General features: G+C 41.0%; 8 protein-coding genes across 8 annotated transcripts; 4 read left to right on the top strand and 4 right to left on the bottom strand.

The window, feature by feature from the left end:
- The first annotated feature begins 547 nt into the window (after positions 1 to 547).
- Positions 548 to 5,896, top strand: LOC129585256 (cytochrome P450 2J6-like). Its single transcript, XM_055477877.1, has 7 exons — positions 548 to 836; positions 1,726 to 1,965; positions 2,531 to 2,843; positions 3,038 to 3,240; positions 4,456 to 4,635; positions 5,107 to 5,370; positions 5,579 to 5,896. The coding sequence occupies exons 1-7, from the start codon at positions 716 to 718 to the stop codon at positions 5,764 to 5,766; spliced, it is 1,509 nt and encodes a 502-aa protein (XP_055333852.1). The 5' UTR covers positions 548 to 715; the 3' UTR covers positions 5,767 to 5,896.
- Positions 3,061 to 4,125, bottom strand: LOC129585258 (uncharacterized). The gene is made up of 2 exons (XM_055477879.1): positions 3,909 to 4,125; positions 3,061 to 3,805 (listed from the first exon to the last, which is right to left on the bottom strand). The coding sequence occupies exons 1-2, from the start codon at positions 4,014 to 4,016 to the stop codon at positions 3,623 to 3,625; spliced, it is 291 nt and encodes a 96-aa protein (XP_055333854.1). The 5' UTR covers positions 4,017 to 4,125; the 3' UTR covers positions 3,061 to 3,622.
- Positions 5,812 to 7,512, bottom strand: LOC129585257 (cysteine and histidine-rich domain-containing protein 1-like). The gene is made up of 3 exons (XM_055477878.1): positions 6,961 to 7,512; positions 6,445 to 6,882; positions 5,812 to 6,139 (listed from the first exon to the last, which is right to left on the bottom strand). Exons 1-3 carry the CDS (start codon positions 7,366 to 7,368, stop codon positions 6,053 to 6,055), a joined length of 933 nt encoding a protein of 310 aa, XP_055333853.1. The 5' UTR covers positions 7,369 to 7,512; the 3' UTR covers positions 5,812 to 6,052.
- A 219-nt stretch (positions 7,513 to 7,731) lies between these two features.
- LOC129585253 (G-patch domain and KOW motifs-containing protein-like) lies at positions 7,732 to 9,840 on the top strand. The gene is made up of 2 exons (XM_055477873.1): positions 7,732 to 8,675; positions 9,233 to 9,840. Exons 1-2 carry the CDS (start codon positions 8,001 to 8,003, stop codon positions 9,602 to 9,604), a joined length of 1,047 nt encoding a protein of 348 aa, XP_055333848.1. The 5' UTR covers positions 7,732 to 8,000; the 3' UTR covers positions 9,605 to 9,840.
- Positions 9,841 to 10,329: 489 nt separating this feature from the next.
- LOC129585184 (uncharacterized) lies at positions 10,330 to 11,429 on the top strand. Its single transcript, XM_055477776.1, has 2 exons — positions 10,330 to 10,599; positions 10,718 to 11,429. The coding sequence occupies exons 1-2, from the start codon at positions 10,449 to 10,451 to the stop codon at positions 11,293 to 11,295; spliced, it is 729 nt and encodes a 242-aa protein (XP_055333751.1). The 5' UTR covers positions 10,330 to 10,448; the 3' UTR covers positions 11,296 to 11,429.
- A 620-nt stretch (positions 11,430 to 12,049) lies between these two features.
- Positions 12,050 to 14,763, bottom strand: LOC129585185 (uncharacterized). Its single transcript, XM_055477777.1, has 3 exons — positions 14,359 to 14,763; positions 14,189 to 14,265; positions 12,050 to 12,545 (listed from the first exon to the last, which is right to left on the bottom strand). Exons 1-3 carry the CDS (start codon positions 14,516 to 14,518, stop codon positions 12,165 to 12,167), a joined length of 618 nt encoding a protein of 205 aa, XP_055333752.1. The 5' UTR covers positions 14,519 to 14,763; the 3' UTR covers positions 12,050 to 12,164.
- Positions 14,764 to 14,952: 189 nt separating this feature from the next.
- Positions 14,953 to 16,669, top strand: LOC129585307 (uncharacterized). Its single transcript, XM_055477943.1, has 2 exons — positions 14,953 to 15,434; positions 15,512 to 16,669. Exons 1-2 carry the CDS (start codon positions 15,224 to 15,226, stop codon positions 16,066 to 16,068), a joined length of 768 nt encoding a protein of 255 aa, XP_055333918.1. The 5' UTR covers positions 14,953 to 15,223; the 3' UTR covers positions 16,069 to 16,669.
- Positions 16,670 to 18,192: 1,523 nt separating this feature from the next.
- On the bottom strand, positions 18,193 to 19,344 carry LOC129585329 (uncharacterized). Its single transcript, XM_055477971.1, has 2 exons — positions 18,944 to 19,344; positions 18,193 to 18,852 (listed from the first exon to the last, which is right to left on the bottom strand). Exons 1-2 carry the CDS (start codon positions 19,095 to 19,097, stop codon positions 18,350 to 18,352), a joined length of 657 nt encoding a protein of 218 aa, XP_055333946.1. The 5' UTR covers positions 19,098 to 19,344; the 3' UTR covers positions 18,193 to 18,349.
- Positions 19,345 to 19,590: the final 246 nt, after the last annotated feature.

Raw genomic sequence — 19,590 nt, 5'->3', positions numbered from 1 at the left:
TTTGGTACAGATCTTTACGGAGCTGAACATTATCACATTTAAAAAAATTAGCCAAAACAAAAATGATAAACTGACCGCGTATAATTCTGCAACATGTAGAGTAGGTCTCGAACATTTCATTGGATTGACAGAAGTTTTAAAAACTAATATACTTTATACGAACACGAACAATACCCACGTTTACACTCTAAATTAAGCAGTATAACTGTGTAACAGAAAACAAATTGTAAAACATTATTTTATTAAAAAGTTATTATGCGTTACCAGAATCACTAATGGTAAGAGCGTATACCCGTGCTATGGTTTATATAATTACCACTACTCAGTAGATAAATGTGTACTTACTTTAATAACTATTCCATTCAAATTATTACTCACATATTGCAATCATAACCGGCAAATTCCCATTGTCCATTTTATGCCATGACTGACAATATTGTATACGGTAATCAGCTGCAACAGCCTTTCGCAACGTGTTTCTACAAAATTTATTACCGGAAGGCAAAAAACTTAAGCGCTTATTAGTGCGTGGGTACTTCACCTCTGCTTGTTTTTTAGCTGTTGATTCTCACATTACCAATATTTGCGACTAGATAAAAAATAATACGTTTCTTTTTAGTTAATTAACGATAAGTGTAGTGTCAGGGGATCGCGCATCTCTAAACTACAGATCGCGACACTAATCTAATTATTTTGCACCAAATATCAGCGAAATATGATAGCAGAATTACTTGCCATTTTGCCTGGTCTGACGGCGGTTGTCGGTATTGCATATGGAATATGGCACGTCTGGTATACCCGTCCAGGTCTGGATGGCACTCCACCTGGTCCCATGGGTAAGCTTACTTGAGTTACTTCGTAGACTTGGATTCTTTTAGTGTGGTACTGTACGAATACCCGGCCTTGCTCTTTTTGACACGCTTACATTATTATGACTTTGTGAGTACTGTATGTACATCTACAACGTGTATTAATGTTATACTGTTATTAATATCGTATTAATTTATGATTATCAGATTATATTTAGTACTGTATGCGTAAACATGCCTAAGGTCTAAGGATGCATGCATTAAAGGCGATGTGTTACAATGGTACCTACATCATTATACCGACAACGGACGGCGGTAAAATTTGCCCTTCCGCCAAGAAAGAAATTATAAAATATCTACCGCACCGTCTCATAATAGCAATATATTCCGTTAGCAGTTACTGGGTAATCGTTAAAAATGACTGTACAAAACAATTCACCCGAATCAAAATTAGATATGATCGTAGATATTGAAGCTGCCCATATTTCATAAACAGATGCGAGTTAATACGTAGGAAAAACCACCAACGAAAAAGTTTTATACCTACCTAGATGAATTTGGTTGTATAATAAACTTTGCTTTTAATATTAAATTTGAAAAGTCGTCTTCTTAGTATTATAATTCGCTAGTGAACTTCCCGTGCACATGTTCTACATACATGTATAACCGTTATACCGACATCTAAACTCTTAAAAAAAACTGCGACTTTTGGTTAGAAAACATGCAGGCGCGGTATCAACAATGCTAACCCTCTGTGTTTTATTTTTTCAATACAAAATTACCGAAGCAAAGTGCATGCTTACTTTTAATTAGTAGGTTATTAATATGTTTTTAAATTTCGATGTCCAGATCTAGCACATGTATGTATCCATAGCTCTTGTTCAGCATCAGATTGTGGTTTCTATTTTATATGCAGGTATACCCTTTCTTGGTTACTTACCATTTCTTGGGAAATACCCATGGATTGGATTAGATAAATTGCGGAAAAAATATCCGCGCCTCGTGGCTATGTTTTGGGGCAACCAGTACACGGTAGTCCTGCAAGATTACGAAGCGGTCAAGGCCTTTCTCGTGGAGCAAGACGAGAACTTCATCGGTAGACCTTATGGATTCCTCACCAAATATTTTAGCGCTGGAAAAGATGGCGAAGTTCACAGTAAGTACCGGTACTACCCGATATTCATTTATATGTATGACTATGAGACATCTGGACACTCTTACAGACTCGACCCTAGCAAGTACTGTACTGTACACTATACCAACTTAATTTTTAATTAACATAAAAACTTCTTCAACTTTTTTGATAAAAACACACAAATGCACACGCAAGATGCCTTTAAATGGAATGTCCTATTGTGCAGAATCAAATAATTCAAATAATTCATACTTTCTTAATCAAATTAAAGTGTTATGCGCTATCTCTCTCTACAAATCGTTACTTACAATATCTACTACTGTACATATTTACCTGCAAAATAACTTGCCAGTTGGCAGGTTATTTTGCCAGTAAGTTATATGTAGGTTAGTTAATAACCTGCAAATCCAGATACGAGTTTATACGTAGGAAAAACGACAAACGAAAAAGTTTTATTAGATGAACCTAGAAGAACTTGGTAGGCACTATAAAACACTGCATAAGACGACGCTGTCGGCAACACTGATAAACTATTATAAAATAAGGAATATTTATTGGGTATGGTTACTGACTGGTCGCATCGCAGACATTCTCGATATGGAAGGACCCAAATGGAAAGCGACCCACGACTTCGTCATGGATACATACCGTGAGCTTGGACTAGAAGCCAAGAAAGTAGATGGGATAATTGTTCGACAAGCGGACCATATGATCACGGCCTTTAAGCGTCATAATTCGGGAGCATTTGACCCCGACCCGTACGTCTATCCGGTGACCCTTAACGTCCTTTGTGGAGTGATGTTCGGAAGAGAGCTGGAGTTTAACGGCGAAGAATTCAAAAAGCTGACCGAAAAAAACATGCAGGCTTTTGCCGCGATTGCCGGGTCACCGATTCAACAGTGAGAAGACTTTTGTCACAAAAAACGGTTTTTCTGTACACTGCGAATCTATACAAGTACATAGAGAGTATATTGCAAACACTGTTCATAGTAACTATCTGTACAACTAGCTATATATACAGAGTAGTGTGTGATTAATATGATAGGCGTGACAGATTAACTGCCAGGCTTACGGTAACAGTTTTTTGGTGCAGGTATCCTTTCCTGCGATATATTCCCCCTTTCAACAAGGACTGGGATGCGTTGCGGTACATGGTCGAACGCGAGTGGGAACTCTTTACAAAAGAGTACGCTCAGCATGAGCAGATGTACAAAGACGGAGCCATGGTGGATTTCTTTGACGCATATATACGGCACATTCGCGGAAATGATATCAAGCCATCACTGGCCTTTCAAAGTAAGCACCGAAACTAATTTTAATTTTTTCAAGTTCAATATAAATTAACAAAAAAACAGCAGTGTATGCCTAATTCACGGTTATACAGCATTACTCGTACATTCACTTGAAGATGATTCACAAAATAAAGCAAAGCAGCAGTGCGTGTGCATTATGTAAAACTTATTTACTCGGGCAGGTTAGACGTTTAGTTAGAAAGTGAGTAGGAAAAGCTGACGTGAAAATGCGTCAGCAATGTACGCGCAACCTAACTTTCAATTATGTAGCAGAAACAGAAATCACAGCATGAAGGCGTACATTTCCGGTACCATTAAAAAGGACCAAAAATGAAAGGCCGCCAAAACTGTTATTAAAATTTCGTTAGCATTTTCCATCAGATTTCTTAGCCTTTGAGCTTCAGTCTCGCCGGGAGACCAATGAGAGTGTTGAGGATTTCGCTATTTCGTTTCATGGGCACAGAAGACGAGATTATGTCCTTCATTGCACTGTCCAGAGCCCGGTGATTCTGAGGAAATAAATAGGTGGCAGGAAAATCCGATGATTCAACATGAGAATCCAAAATTTCCTGTCAACATTACAATAAGCATTAAATAATGCAAACTTTATATACAAAGAAAATATCAATAATAAATTATAGCGCTAGGATATACATAGTAGCACCAAATTACCTGAACTCGCTGAATATAATCCGCATCTGCAGCGGTGAAGTAAGAAACAGATCTACTTGCGGCATAGCTGACAAACAGCATCATGAAAATGCACATAACCTTTGCCATTCTTGGTCGTACGTAACAAATAAATCGGAATATATTTTGCAGTTTTTAAAATCAAAGTTAGTTGTGGACAAAAGGCTTTGATCTTCGCACACAAAAATTGTAATATGACCACTCCAGAACAACATGGCTTATATAAGAATTTCGGCAATACGCTTGTAAGAATTTTGCATGCAGTAATGCAAATCCGATAATTTACTGGGTGTGTGATTTGCGTCGGCTGGAAATAATTCGGGTGAAAAGCTTCAGTATAAGGCATAGTGTTAAGTCTCTTTGACGCTCTTTAACTGTCCAGCCCTAATCTATTCCCTAACTGTCCAAAAAATTATCATCGATGCGAAAACTTTATGCCAATGCGCCCATGAGCAACGTCAGTGGTGAAGTCCTAATGCGTCGCACACTCTTAACTTATAAGTTAATACCGATTTTCCTGTTAACGTAGACAAGGATGATCTCATCTGTTCGACGATGGGACTGTGGAGTGCCGGACCGGAAGCGACGAACGTGGCCATCCTGTGGGCCATCCTCTTTATGACCAAGTATCCCGAAGTGCAACGCCGTGTCAATGAGGAAATTGTTCGTGTCGTTGGCCCAAGCCGGCCTGTTGTGAGCAGGGATCAAGGTAAATCGTGCCGTATGCGCTATCTGTAACTGTACAAAGGAGGTTTTTTTTACGTTTCTATGTAATTATGACATGTACTGTATTAAAACTAAGAATCATACTTTTGATTATTTTCACTCGTGGTTGATGAAAAATAACCGCCAGTTTGCTGTGCCAGTATTTTGTAGGCCGTTTAGAAGCACTACTTCTACTGTAGAAAAGCGAAATTACAAGAGAATAATCAAGCCTGGCTCCGCATTTCAGTAGTCACAATATTTTTGTATTTAATATCAGTTTACCGCTCAAGAAAACTTTTGCGTAATTAAAAGCACACGAAGTCGCAAGTGATACGAATAAGCTAATCATGAGTTGTTAACATAATTACAGGAACTTATACTAATCGAGTAGAACGATGGCAATGGCCCAAGTTCATACAAATATTGTGTTACAGAAAATTATGTGCAGTTTCAGTTTGCATTGATTTTCCATTAGACGATTTGCCGTACACCATGGCGACAATGTATGAATTCCTGCGTTTGGGAGGAAATGCGCCAATCGGCAACCCACGCTCGGCCTTTGAGGAATCCGAAGTGATGGGCTTCCGAATTCCCAAGCGGACCCAAATTATTTACAACTCGTGGTCCATCCATCGAAACCCCGCCTACTGGGATAATCCTTTGGTGTTTAACCCGGAAAGATTCCTCGGATCCGATGGACGTGTGCATGTCCCGAAAGAATTTGTGGCTTTCGGTGTGGGTAAGTGTAAAGGTCGAACAATAAAATGAAACACTTTCAATATCATATTTTCAACATACATTATACAGGCAGATGACTCGTTAAAATACAGTATGTATGGCTGTCAGCATACTCGTACATTCAGTGGTGGGAGCACTAATCGAATTTACTCAACTGGAAAAAATTAAATTGTTTTAACTTTGGCTTTAAAAAACGCTGTATTTTTCAGGCACACGATTCTGCCCCGGCATAGAGCTAGCCAAATCGTTGATGTTTCTCGTTTTCGCCAACATGATGCAGCAGATCGAATTCCACAAAGCACCCGGCCACGAACTCCCGCCGCTGGATGAATACCAATTCGGAGTGTCCTGCAAGCCGCTTCCGTTCAAAATTCGTGCTATCCAACGCTCATATTGATTGCAAGCTAACTCAACCTGGGTTAGTTTGTACTTTACAACGAAATTGACGCAAGCGCACCTTTCATTTTCAAGCGCATTTTTTGAATAATTTTGCTTGTACACTACGCAATAAATCAATCGTACATCGTCTGCAGACGAAATTATTGAGGTACCAATCACCAATGGTGGTCACCAATTCCATCATCGAATGTCAAAACAGCGTCAAGATTTTCTTATCTATTTTCCAACGTAAAAAATGAAGATCATACATGTAAGTCTTGCCAAATTGTGGCGGCAAGGGAACATTAATTCTCTTTAATATCCAAAGTTTTCCATGCTGCCGCTTCAGCTTTCTTCATCTTGACTTCCACTTTGGGGCCCGCCAACGTAACCTGCCATTTAGAGGAATAACTCATCACGATGAAAAATTACGCACATGCAATACTGTATAATATTACTATTATCATTTAGTGAACAATAATAGCATCTTGTAACACTTTAAAAAACACTAATGCAACAGGCAGCACGACGAACAAAACTCTGGGACAAAACTCAATATTTAAAGTCAGAGTTCACATATTTCCGTAACAAAAGAATGTGCGATACAAGGTTCAGGTAAGAAACGTTAACTGAAGAAAATAAAATAACTATCGCGCTCGTTAAAACCAAAAAAAAAAGCAAAAGCTTTGCTACTTACATCCGACTGCTCAATGTCGATAATTCCTCCCAACACCATCTCTTTCTCAAAGAGACTTTTGCCCGCATCGAACACCAGTTTCACCTTCAATTTCACCGGATTAGCCTGGATGCTGCACTGCTCGGGAACGGCGTTTTTGGCGTAGAAAGTGGCGTAGACATGCGACGGCGTCTGATGCCAGTCGGTGCGACACGTCGGCACCGCCTGCAGCTCCGCGGCGGTCTTCTTCCAGACATGGTTGCCCTGTTCACAGCCCTCCTGCTTCATAAACACATCGAATTCACTCGTCTTCCGCTGACAACAAGTCCAGTACTTCATCCCTTCGTGGAACACGGGAAAGCCCGGATGATAAATGCACTTGGAGTGGTCACTTTGCGGGCCGTCGTATTTGACAGCGCAGCCACGATGTTGGCAGGGATCGCCAACTTTCACGGCATTCTGCCAAAAATAAATTCAAAAATCGAAATACTGTGTAATTATTTATGAGTATTCTGTATTCATTTTTTATTTTCTCACATTTTCGCTTTTATCACCGTCCGCTAGGAGCTTCAGCTTTTCCAGTTGCTCTTCCAGAGACTTTTTGAGAGAGGCCGTGACTTGGACGGGCAGAGGGATTAAAGGCGAACTGGCATCGGGTCGCTGCATCGGTTCCTGAGGTTTCGCTGGAGGCTTCGAGATTTCGTCGACCACTTCGACAGGCTTTGGTTTGGGTTTTTCCACCGGTTTCACATGCGAGTGAAAGGATGTTTTGCATCCCTTAAAATTGAGGAACTCCGTAAAATCCGTGGAACGCTTTTTACAACACGTCCATTCTTTGTATGCGTCATGGAAATACGGTTCTCCAGGGTGAAAAGTACATGATGTGGAGGAATTATCCGAAACTTTGAACTGCTTTCCGCAGCCCTTATTGTAACAATGTTCCATTCTCGGTTAATCAAAATGAGTAAACGATAAAGAATTTGCAATCAAGGTGTCTATTGTCTACTAGTAGACAAAAAAAGAATCAGATTCTTCTTATGGACAACAGGACAACCAGTGAGACTGGAAAGAACAGAAGAAAACCTTGCGAAACCGGAAGCGGAAACGCATCCGAGCCCGAAATCAGGTGCGCCACGAGCGGGGTGGGAATTTTCGCCCCCATATAGCAAATCGGTCTCTGCGCCCCAGCATGGGCAGTTACGTTCGTTACTGTACTGCCCCTTATGGCAGCGCACGTTGTGATGACGCTGTCGCTAGCTTTGACTCATGTATGTACTTCGTACTGTCGGTACTGACTCGTGAGAAAGATTTATATTAATTTTTTTTCAAGTTTGGACTTAATCTGTCTTTACGTTGTTTCTCTCTGATCCCTTTAAGCAAAGCCTTTTCTGGATTCCGGGATTCATCCGATATATTCTTGCCTAGTGGTTAATAATAAATTATTTGATTTTTGGATTCTAGACAAGTCTTGACTCTAGAGTCTAGACTCTAGAGTAATCCGTAAGCACTGCTTTCAGTACTCAGGTACTGTACTGTATCTTGGCTTTGCCTGTGGACCTACACTTTCAGTGCAGACGATGAAGATGAACAGCGATCCCGTTCCTCCATCTTCATCGAAAGTTGCCTTCAGTTTCTCCCGCAAAATCGAATCCAAACTAGTGCAATCCGTAATCGCACCCGTAGAGGCACCCGAAGCGCCCAAACGCCAGCTAGTCACATCCATTAATGATCTCCTCTCCCCCGCAGATTCTGACCACACTGATTTTGACTCTTTGGTAATCCCTCTCATCAAACGCAACACCTATGCCCCCCTTCTTGCTAAATCTGTAACCCCTGCCGCGCTCCCTGTCTCCAGCGATGACGCTGCCGCCGCCGCGGCTATCCTGGAAGATGCCCAGCGTTTTCAGGGGACCGAGACGAAGATCGACAGCAAGGACGACGGAGTAACCGAGATTCCGCTGTGGATGCAGAATAAACTTCCCGAAGGGTTTGAAACGGATGCCAGGTTGGATGTGGCGCTGCGCGCTGAGGAATCCAGTCTGGAAGATTATGACAGGATACCCGTGGAGGCCTACGGGATGGCCATGTTGAGGGGAATGGGCTGGAAGGCGGACGAAGGGATTGGATTGAGGAATAAACAAGTGACGAAGCCCGTGGAGGTTCTGCTTAGACCGCGGGGATTGGGATTGGGGGCGACTCCGGTTAAGGAAAGGAAGAAGGAGGGGCGGAGTGGAGAGGAGAAGGATGAAAAGGTATGTACTTTCTCCTGGTCTTGATTAATGCTTATGTGATTATCGTAATTTTGGCGTACTTGAATTTAGTCTGCTTACGTTCTTATTACAGTTTTCGATCTTACTTGATAATATTTTGGAATCTATGAGGATTTTGATATACAGTAACTTACAAAATCCTGCAAGTGGTTCGTTTTGTGCGCCTGACGTTTTGTTTTTGGTAATTGTGAAGGAAACTGGAAGGAAGTGTAAGGTTTTGTTTGTGTATTGTACACTGTATAGTACTTCTGCATATCCATCAGTAAGCTTTTCTTTCTTTAAGTACTGTACGTAAAAAATTGTGGTAATAACTTAAGTTTGTATTTTATATCGTAAAATGATAGAAGTAATTACAGAAAGAACAGTGTTGTGTTTATTTTGGAATGGAAACTCGAAGAAATGTTTTTGTGGGTGCTTTCGCCGTGTTTTCGTCGTTTTTAAGTTTTTGTAAAGTGCAGTTATACAGTATGTAGCTTATAGTCAAAATTTTTATGTACTTATACCGGAGTTGGTATGTCTGACCTTATACAATTTTCCAGGAGAAGGTTATAGCTGTGGGAGGATATGTGTCAATAAATTCTGGACGCCACCAGAACCGTACTGGTAAAGTGACAGCGATGGACAACGAAGCTGGACGATATATCGTTGTATTGGTGGGAGAAGAGAAGCGTTCCGTTAGTATTGCCGGTGCGGCGCTTGAAGTGATCTCGGAAAAGGAATACAACCGCTCTACACGCTACATCAACAACGACAAGTATTACGATCACAAAATTGTCGAAGAGGTGACCAGAACGAGTGAAAAATCAGACAAGCGGTCCCGAGATGATAAAGACAGGAGAAGGGAAGAGCGAAGAAGGCGGTCCCGATCGAGGTCTACCGATCACAAAAGAAGACGGCGGAGCCGCTCGTGAACTAATTTGTATGTATCTTTTATTTCGGAATTTTGTTTGGCGACGATATGTGAAGTGGTTCAGTGCTTGCATGAGAAATTAAGAATGGAAACAGATTACATGTTGGACTTGTTAATGTCTGTATTACTGCTGAAAGGAGGTACGTGCAGTCTGTCACCAGATGTTCTCGGATTGTGGCCTACCATGATGGTCTGGCGTAAACGAAGCTTATCTGACTGTCGATTTTAATAAAGAAAGGAGACATTGTTTTAACACCGAAAGAAAATACTGCGAAGTTATGATATTTGTCCCTTAAAAAGCACAAAGTGCCCCTCACAAGAATTCCTTGTTCTGTTGGATGGTCCACGCATATGTTGTTCCTGACTATCTGCTGTTGGGCACGCAGTGCTGATTATTGCTTTCGTCTTTCGATTATATACGAGTATTGGTAAAAGAAAATTCATTTTAAAACCGATGGGTGTGAGCAAGCCATCAACAGGTAGCAGCAGACAAAAGTTTACAACAGACAAAGGTTTTACAAATAGATATACTCGTATAAATATTGCCACCGTATGAAAGTGCTGCATGATCATAATTATCCAAAAGGCCCCAATGTAAAAACCATTTGCTTCTAGTAAGTGCGTCATATAAAAAAACAACAAACTTGCCAGGGGCGGAAAAATGCAAACGCTGTTTATTTCTAGCCAAGCGGCGAACGCGTGACCGACTGACCGAAAAAATGACAACAAAAACTATGAAGTCATACAGCGCCTGACGTTTTGCTTTTCGTAATTGTGAAGGAAACTGGAAGGATTAAATTAATCAGTTCAAAGAATTAATTGCACATACGCGACCGGGTTGCATTATGGATAACCGCCAGAACATTGAACAACTGCAGCATTATCTAAATGAACTTTTCGCAGCGGGCAGTGGTGTTATCGGGCAGCTAACATGGTGGTCAGGAATAGGCGTAATATTCGCACTTCGTTTCCTTTTTTCAGGTCTATTTTCGCAAGGTGAGGCCACTACGGTTTTTAAGGAATTCTAAGCTTTTCGTGTTTGCAGGATTACTACCCCGTATATTGCAATTAATGTAACTAAATACACGGTGCGAATGGTTTTAACATTTTACAGACGGTACAACCGAAGACGGCAGTACCATAGTCGTATTACAACCCTTCTCCGGAATATTGTTGCTGTTAACCAATCTCGCTGTTCTCGGGAGTTGCTACTGTGCGAACTGGGAGCTCAGTTTATTTACAACAGTGCAGCAATGGGCAAACAGAAATCGCGAATATATCGCTCTCCAATCGAAGAGAGTTGCGGTTAATGGAATGGTCAATCTGTTTGCCTGTGCGGTATACTGTGTCATGGTCATCGTCAACCTGAAAGCCATGTTTTCCGGAATTGTGTGTCTTGCTATCTCCTTGTGGATGTGCCCAAACATCATTCGGAATTATGAACTAGCCTGGATTGCTGCAATGATATCACCGGGCGCTGCCGTCATAACTTCTGCGCTTGTTATGGCAATAAACTGCGGTTTCGCCAGTTATACCATCTTTCAAGTGGTACATTTCATGTACCAAAGCAATACCATGCCTGCTGGAGAGTCTACCAATAAGCGGCAAATCTTTATGGAGAATCCACCTGCATACGAAGAAATCAGCCAAATGTTCGCGCAGTTTGCTCAGCCTTTTCCGCAACAAAACTGATTGTATAAATATGTAAAATATTTTCTTTACGTTCTTTTTTTCATGTATATGACAACCTCTGCTCACTATGATAAGGTATAATTTCTACTTTCTACAACTCGAACAATCATCAAACAATCACACAATTTAGGTTATTTATATCACTTTGCTGTAATTATACCGGTAGTTTAACGGCCGTAATAATGGTCCACGCCAATAAATATACTCTCTATATGAAATTCAAAAATCTGGTGCTGTCAGAATTTCGTGATGATCTTCGTACTTAATCGCATGACTGCTCGAGTAGTTGTTCGGAAATCGGCTCGCTTTACAACTTTATATACCCCGCAATAAATTCATAATCTTTAACCACGTGACAGAAACAATGCTTTACGATAAAAAAAGCAGAACATATTCCAGTCAAAACTTAAAGCTATGCGACATTACCTGGTTAGAAGAAGAACAAATGTTTTTGTGTCGTAGATACCGGCAATAAATTACTTTCAGATCCATAGAAGTACGTAGTGTAAATTTTTCCAAAGAACGTAGTGATGATTAGGGCAGTATCTCTTCAGGAACCATGGATAAGACTGCTCTAGTATTACTAACCATACGTTCAAATTTAAAAATACTTACAATTGTTAATTAAAATAATTCTGGAACCCTGCTCAGTGCTCGTACGGACTGGTGCTCCCGTACGTATGTTACTTCATAAACGGACTCTTGTGTAGTATAAACCGAATAAGTAATCGCAAATTATGGCTGTTTTCTGTTTTAATTTCCATTTTCCAGTAATCACGGCACCGGTCAGCGCGGGTAGTCGTTATTATACGACTACGTTTTGATAAATAAGGATTACCGAATCCTGTTTAGTAAACAAGTAAAATGGATCAGGCGTCTTCTCGCAGAATGCTTCTGCAGGACAGACCCGATTGTACCGCGTAGTTGGTCATGAAAAATATTGCGACCATCACACCGATATTTGGGGACGCGGTAATACAAGCAACCAACAACGCTAGATAACCGCTAATCACACCACGATAGCATAGAATAGTAGTTAAAACGGCAACCCCAGCGCTCGTGCGCGACTTAAAAATATCCAGTAATATGCGTGAGTTAGCCAAAAATATGCCGGCGTAGACAATCGCTAATAACATTACTACAATGGCAGTGATAGTTATTCTGAACCGCATCGGATCTCCGTAACCTATCCGCCGTTCCAGCTCCCAGTAGCTTGTCGGATTAATTCCAAGTAAAAGAAGTAGATAAAAGTTTTTGTTTTTGTGTCAATGATAGTTTTGACATTGACACAAAAACTATTAAAAGTTTTTGTGTCAATGATAGTTTGTTCAGCACTTTTTTTCGTACGTTTAGGGACACGTGATACGTGTGATTAACAATACCCCTTAAATCGTTACGTTTTTGTCCTGTAAGACACAAATTCGTCCGCTCAACGCCATTTTTTAGTTTTGGCGGACATTTTTTGTACTGGAACAAAAATGTACCTTTAGCGGTAAATATGTGTAGTTTTAATCGGGTCACTAGTCTCACTACCAATAATCACCGCGAATACCATTAATTTACGAATTTGTGTTTGGTCGGGGACGTGAACACATTATGACTTATACAGTTATACATGATTTCGGGCGTTAAGTAATGTTGTTTGCGAATCTGCGAAATACTGTAATTATTATTTCCAGGTAATTTGACATGACATTGTGTCAGCGTGTGCTTCTTCGAGAAACACTACTACTTTAACGTTCAGAATTCCGTTCGTTACTAAAAAAAAATGAAAATTCAGGTTTTAATGCGATTGTCATGCTTGAGACGTGCAAAAGTTTTCAATGGATAAAAATGACGATGTCGATGGGCGCTGGCGTCCATTTAGTCAACTTCGAATTTCAATGCAATTAGCCATTAACGAACTGACGGTGCAATGCGCACAACTAGAACCATCCATATTTGCTACTCCCCTAGTCAACGAAGTGCGTATTTGACTTGTTGTAGGTGTATCAGTCTGGACGACAGAAACAATATAGATAAAAACTGTACTGCAGATAGAAATACTGAAAACAGAAATCTTGAAACACCTTTTCAAGATAATCCACAGAATGTTGTTAATATTAATTTTAGGGCCTTAAATCAGCTAAAATCATCGCATGTGCATAGATATATAGACACCGGTTCAATGACAGATTGAAATGGTCCAGCATTGTGTTTGTGTGACCTGCTTTATTGGCTCGGTTCCATGCTTATAATCTGAGCAGCTGTAACAGTGATTAGTTTCGATGACAAACCGATAGTATAATAACATAATAAACTAATAACATTATAAACATAATTACACGTATTCTGAGTTTGCGAGGTTAAGGTGACAAAACGAGATACGAGCGCGAGTAAAGATATCATTCACACTGTATCATGTACTGGTAGTATTAATACAGTAGTACAAGTAATTACCTGTGTTAAACGGGCAAAAGTACGCGTAACAAAACCTAATAAGATGTAAGATTATAGGGAAGATTATAGAGAAAGAATTTTCACGGTGAACATGTACTAGTACGAGCACAATATTCAACTGCTCGGATAGATGATGATATTAATGAACGGAGCTTAACGATTATCATCAATTTTGTCCTTACTGCCTCCGTTTGTGCGATCCAGCTTGGAGTGCCTATTTCCGACATTATATTTGTTGTCGATACAATTTTCGTGTACCGACGATAAATCTGTCGTTGAAGCGCGGATATTATTGTACTGATCAAGATAAATAAGTACTGTGTGGACGATAGCATGTCCGCATCGAACATGACTTTTGTGAATCGCTTTGCAAAGGTCTATACCACATCAGTTTTTTCGTGACTCACTCAGCAGAACGCATAAATACGCCAGATAACACGAAAACTATTAATAGGGCTATAGGTACGAGATTCGCAGCCGTCAGTAATGTTGACCATTGCAGTGCACTGGAGTCCGAGTTAGCCACGTCGACTATAAAACGCAACGAATCCAGTTAAATGCATGGAAAATTTGCATTTGCTATTCGTACATGTAAACTGCAAATCAACAGCAGCAAAACCTTACCTGGCAAATACCATGTTAACCCAGCCCAACTCGAGAAGTAATGAAAAATTTGAAGCGCTACGGTGATGCCCGCCCAGACGATCAGACTAAAGGAATTCGCTTCTAATCCATTCCGGACGGAAGTCGATGACTGGTCAGCGTTTGCGTCGCTTTGCTCCATTAGCTCACGCTTCACTCATGCATCTCCCGAGAAAGACGTAGAAATGATAAAAAGACTGTCGGCAAATTGTTGGATATTTTTTCAGATCGCCAGAAATACTTTGTATACGCTTCGTTGCTAAACTGTCTGGTTACTGCAAGCGACTCATTACCGACAGATTTGTAGCTAAAAACGTCATGCGGCTCGCGTCGGCTTCTTAGCATTCAATAAACCTATTCAGCTGACGTAAGAACGGTGTTTTTTTGCGCGAGATCCACCAGACTGTCCACGTTTTGTGTGCTTGTTCGTACCTTTGCATAAAGATTTGCCCAAAGCAAAATTATTCATTTTTTTACGAGTACGCAGTCGTATCGTCGTACAAGTACGCTAGCATCCGTTTTGGTGCCACTGTGGCAGCAGGCCAGCGTTATAGTCAGGCCGAACAAATCGCAGCAACTTGCAACCGATCAAATACAGTACGAGTACTAGTACTGGTTTAAGGCTTTGCTCGTCACGTATCGACCATCACAAGTTATAGCTATCGTAACATTTATATATCCGAGTGTTGTGCCTGCTGTTTTTGTGTATACAAAATCCGAGTTTGATTAAATTTGAATTTTTAGATGATTTGTGTATTAGGCAGCACATGTCACTGTTTGCTTTTATAGACATTTCGGATAAGCTGCTGCAGCAGTTTTGTCTGCACCGGTTTTGATTCCTTGTAACATGGCTGGTTCGAGTTTTGAATCGATAGGCCGCTATCTGGGCGAAAATTTTGTCCAGAGTGCCTCCCAAAACGGTTTAACCTCGAGCACTATGCTCGAAATGCTTCACACACTTCCAGTTACGCTTTTGGGGTGCTACAAGCCTACACTAACATGGATCGGCTTAAGTCTAGTATTCCGGTACCTCTCATTTGATGTACTGCTCTCCTTTGGTAAAGGTCTTCTAATTATTGTATTAAGCTCAATGATTCCGTATTATACTAAATTTCTAATTCTGTATATATTGTAGTCAATGTGCCCATAGCTTCCGCGGAAGGTCAGGACCTGAGCACCATGCAACGGTCGATTCTAATGATGACAGACATCGCCGTCATATTGACCATAATATTTAGACGGTATGCGGCTTGGCAATCTAATCTTCCACAGCAACCGGATCCCGAAGCTTCCTTCAGACAAATCAATCGCTTTTGGACCTGGTTTATTGTGATTGGTGGTGTTGACGCAGTATGCAGCATTGTTTATGCTCTCATCTTGATTTTCAACCTGAGTTCAATAATATTTTCCGCAACAATGAGTCTGTGTACCATACTGTATTTTCGCGGGTTGATCAGGGACTGGGAAGTGGCATTAGTAGCGTTCTTCGCGTCGGCAAATGCCGGCGTTGCCGTTGTGGTATATTGCTTGGCGCGGAATTGTTTGTTGGATTTATTTATGTGTTTCACTGTCGTCAGCACCTTAAAAGCTCACGAAGTTTTGCAGAATGGCCAAAGGATCGAAATACCATATGCTGATGATCCCCCCTCTTATTCGGAAATCACGATGACAGACCCTGTGCCTGATTCGTAATTTCGTATTTATGTACCATTTAATCGACCATGGTTCAAAACTGCGTCACATGATTTTTGTTCCTGATAAACCACAACTTGATAAGGGGGCAAAATAATTAAATTTGTTTTGGCATATATTAACCATTAAGGCAAGCGAAAAATTTGTTTGTGTGTCATTTGCATAGGGAAAATTTATATACGAAAAATGTGTCTATGTACTTCGCTATCACATTCACACTTTTCCTGATGATTTCCCTGTCTTATTCCAAAATCTGACCTGAATCCTGAAATTCTGAGCCGGAATCTGACCGCCAAAGGAAGCGCAATTCAAGTCGATTACTTTGGAATACAAACATTATATACTGTTGTTTACAATACTGCACTGCTTGTTACCTATACGAAAACTATTGCTGGTTAATTCTGCCGATCCGAGATTGTTGCCCGTTCTATTTCCCAGTAATTTCTGTTCCATGCTGGTGATATTTTCCATAGCGATTCAAATCAATGTCGGCATCCAAAGGATCAGTACTGCTAGGATTCAGTAATTGTAATGATTTATGTATAGAAGTATAGACCCGATGGAACAATTGCATTTGCTTCCAGTAACTGCGTCACAGGAAAAAAACAACACTTGCCTTGGGCAAAAAAATGCAAACGCTATTTATTTCTAGCATACCGTATAGCCAACTGACCGAAAAACAGCAATAAGAACTGTGATGCGCCGGATGCTTCATACTGATGCGTCTGACGTCTGTTTAATACAATACAACTTCCAATGCTTTGAGCTGTATGCCTATACCGAGCTCTGAATTAACCAAAATCTGATAAATAAAAACGTAACTGCAGGACACCGGGCCGGGATCGATTATGAACTACTCCCAAAACCTTGAACAACTGCACCGGCCGCTATCTGATTCAACATGGCGATGGTCTTATTGGCCGTGGTCAAGGACTATACTGGGCAACAACAGCTGCAGTATTAGCACCTCGTTTAATTCCTTTTATCGGGCCTATTTTCCCAGGGTATGGCCGCTACAGGTTTTTTAAGGGAAGCTGGATTTTCGAGCGTGCAGGGTTATTACTTATTAGTTATGCATATGTGAATATCGCAAGTGTCACAAAGTTTACGTTAGATGTTTTCAACTTTTTAGAGGTAATAATGATGATACTAGCGAAGATGGACGTCACATTTCACAACCCGGCACAGGGCTATGGTTGTGGCTACTCAACATCGTTGTCCTCGGGATTTGCATTTGTGCAAATTGGAAACTCGATTTAATGCGAACTGAGCGGGGGTCAACTACAACGCCCCAAATATGTCTACTTCCACACGACGGTAGTTGCGTTTATCGGAAAGGTCAATTTGATTGCCTGCGCCGTATATGCTGCTATGGTCAGCATCAGCGATATTGATGCCATGTTTTTCCTAGCTGGCCGTCTTATTCCCGACATTCTGTGGATCTGGCGGAAGCGCCAAGGCATGGATGTTCGATATTTATCTACTAGCTTGGCTTATGCTAATACAAGCACCGGGGTACTGCTCTCACAATTGCTACGCTGGCGATAGCCATAAACTGCGGTTTGGCCAGTTTCACAATCTTTAAGGTAGTACTTTTCATGTACCGGAGCAGTACCATGACTGCGGGCAGGCGTAAACAATATCCGGGAAACCTTTCTGGATACTTCACCTGCATATGAGGAACTATCCTATTCCCTGCATTAACGAAGTGCTCACAATCCTGACACAGCAAAATAAGAATCAAAAATTAACAAAAATATTCCACATAATAGATCACAACCAATTCAAGTCGAAATTTCGTGATGAGGAACCACCAGTCTCCGCAGATAGCAGTCATTAATTAATTGAATAGGTATCACCGGACTGTTTTCAAGTAGAAAAAGCTTAAGGAAACGATGGTTATCTAAAGCCAAAGTAGTGCATATATGGTGAATTCCCAAAACGTTTCTACTCCGGATCCCGATTCTTGCGTGGATTTGTGGGAAGTTGTGAATCCCATTTCGTAAGAACTGGGCTCCAAAATTATTTTCGTTATTTTGACCGTATGATTAGCATTAGCGCCTGGCATGGTTCGTGAAGATGCCGTGAAATTTTCATATGTCTACCGAGATGCTATACAATATGGGACCAAAAAACAATTTAATGCCGGCTTTGACACAAGAAAATTTTTCTAATCCTTGTGATGTCGGAAGCACAATCATTGGCAGTTAATAAACGTACGGCAAAAGCAAGTACCGATTCCTGCCACATAATTGTAAATTTAATAAGCAGATGAACGAGGTCAAGCTCCTTGTTTAAAGTGTGTGGCATTGTGATTTTGTGCTGCAAGCAAACGCAGAGTGCTTCCCCACCACAGACCGGATTGTGCCGCATATGTGGTTAGGAAAAACACTGCGACCAGTGCACCGGTATGCAAGGACATCAGACAAGCAACCAACAACGTTGCATAACCGCTAATCACACCTCGAAAACACAGGATAACAGTTAAAGCGGCAATTCCGGCGTTTGTGCGCGATTTGAATATCTCCAACACCACAGGTGAGTTAACAACGAAAATGCCGGCGTAAGCAATCGCTAAGGATATCACTAAAATGCCGGTGATTATCACCTTGGACCGCACTGGACTTCCCGAATCTGTCGAGGTGCCGCTATGAGCGGTCTGCGAAGAACCAGTCAGAACCGCGTGAAGATTGAGAAATACATAAGATACGATAATTACGAGATTCGCAATCGTCAATAACGTTGACCATTGAAATATGCTGGCGTTGGAGTTGGTTACTTCACCTAAACCATAACGATTCCGGTTTGAATGAATATAATGCGATTGTTGTTCACATATATATTGTAAAAATAAGATACAGGAATGAAATTCTACCTGGTAAGAACCACTGGCCAACGGAAAAATAATCCAGAATTTGCACTGCTACGGTGATCCCAGCCCAGGTGAGCAAACTCGCGCAGTGGGCATCTAATAACCTTACGGTAACGTCAACTGACAGCTGATCAGTGTTTCCGTAGCTTCGCTCCATTATTGCAGTATTAACTGCTTATATTCATATCTTCCCGAGCAAAACTTATGGAAAGACTACAATAAAATACTGTCGGCAACTCAGACGGCAAGTAAGAAGATCGTTGAACATTTGCTCGCGAATAGCGAAACATAAAACATCGTCGCTGCACTTCAGGTTCGGCCGACTACTGCACGTGAATCATCAATGACAGGTTCATAACTGCCTACAGTAACTCGTTTCTTATACGTACCGGGCTCATATCGGCGTCTCAGAATTTAAGATACCTATTTGGCTGACGTAAAAATATGTTTGTTGCACGAGATCCCCATTCCACACTTTGTTTGTTTGTCTTAGTACAGGTTCAGCTCTCGGCAAAATAAGTTTTTATTCTCGTACGCTGATACAAAGTATGATGCTTCTTATTGCTAGTGGCACCCAACGACAGCAGGCCAGTAGTCAACCTGAAAACTGTGCTAGACTGCCAGCGAATCACAAAACTGCAACCGATCAT

Source organism: Paramacrobiotus metropolitanus, unplaced genomic scaffold (genome assembly GCF_019649055.1).
Source record: "Paramacrobiotus metropolitanus isolate TYO unplaced genomic scaffold, Prichtersi_v1.0 Parri_scaffold0000016, whole genome shotgun sequence".
NCBI lineage: Eukaryota > Metazoa > Tardigrada > Eutardigrada > Parachela > Macrobiotidae > Paramacrobiotus > Paramacrobiotus metropolitanus.
This window is presented reverse-complemented; position numbering and strand designations above follow the sequence as displayed.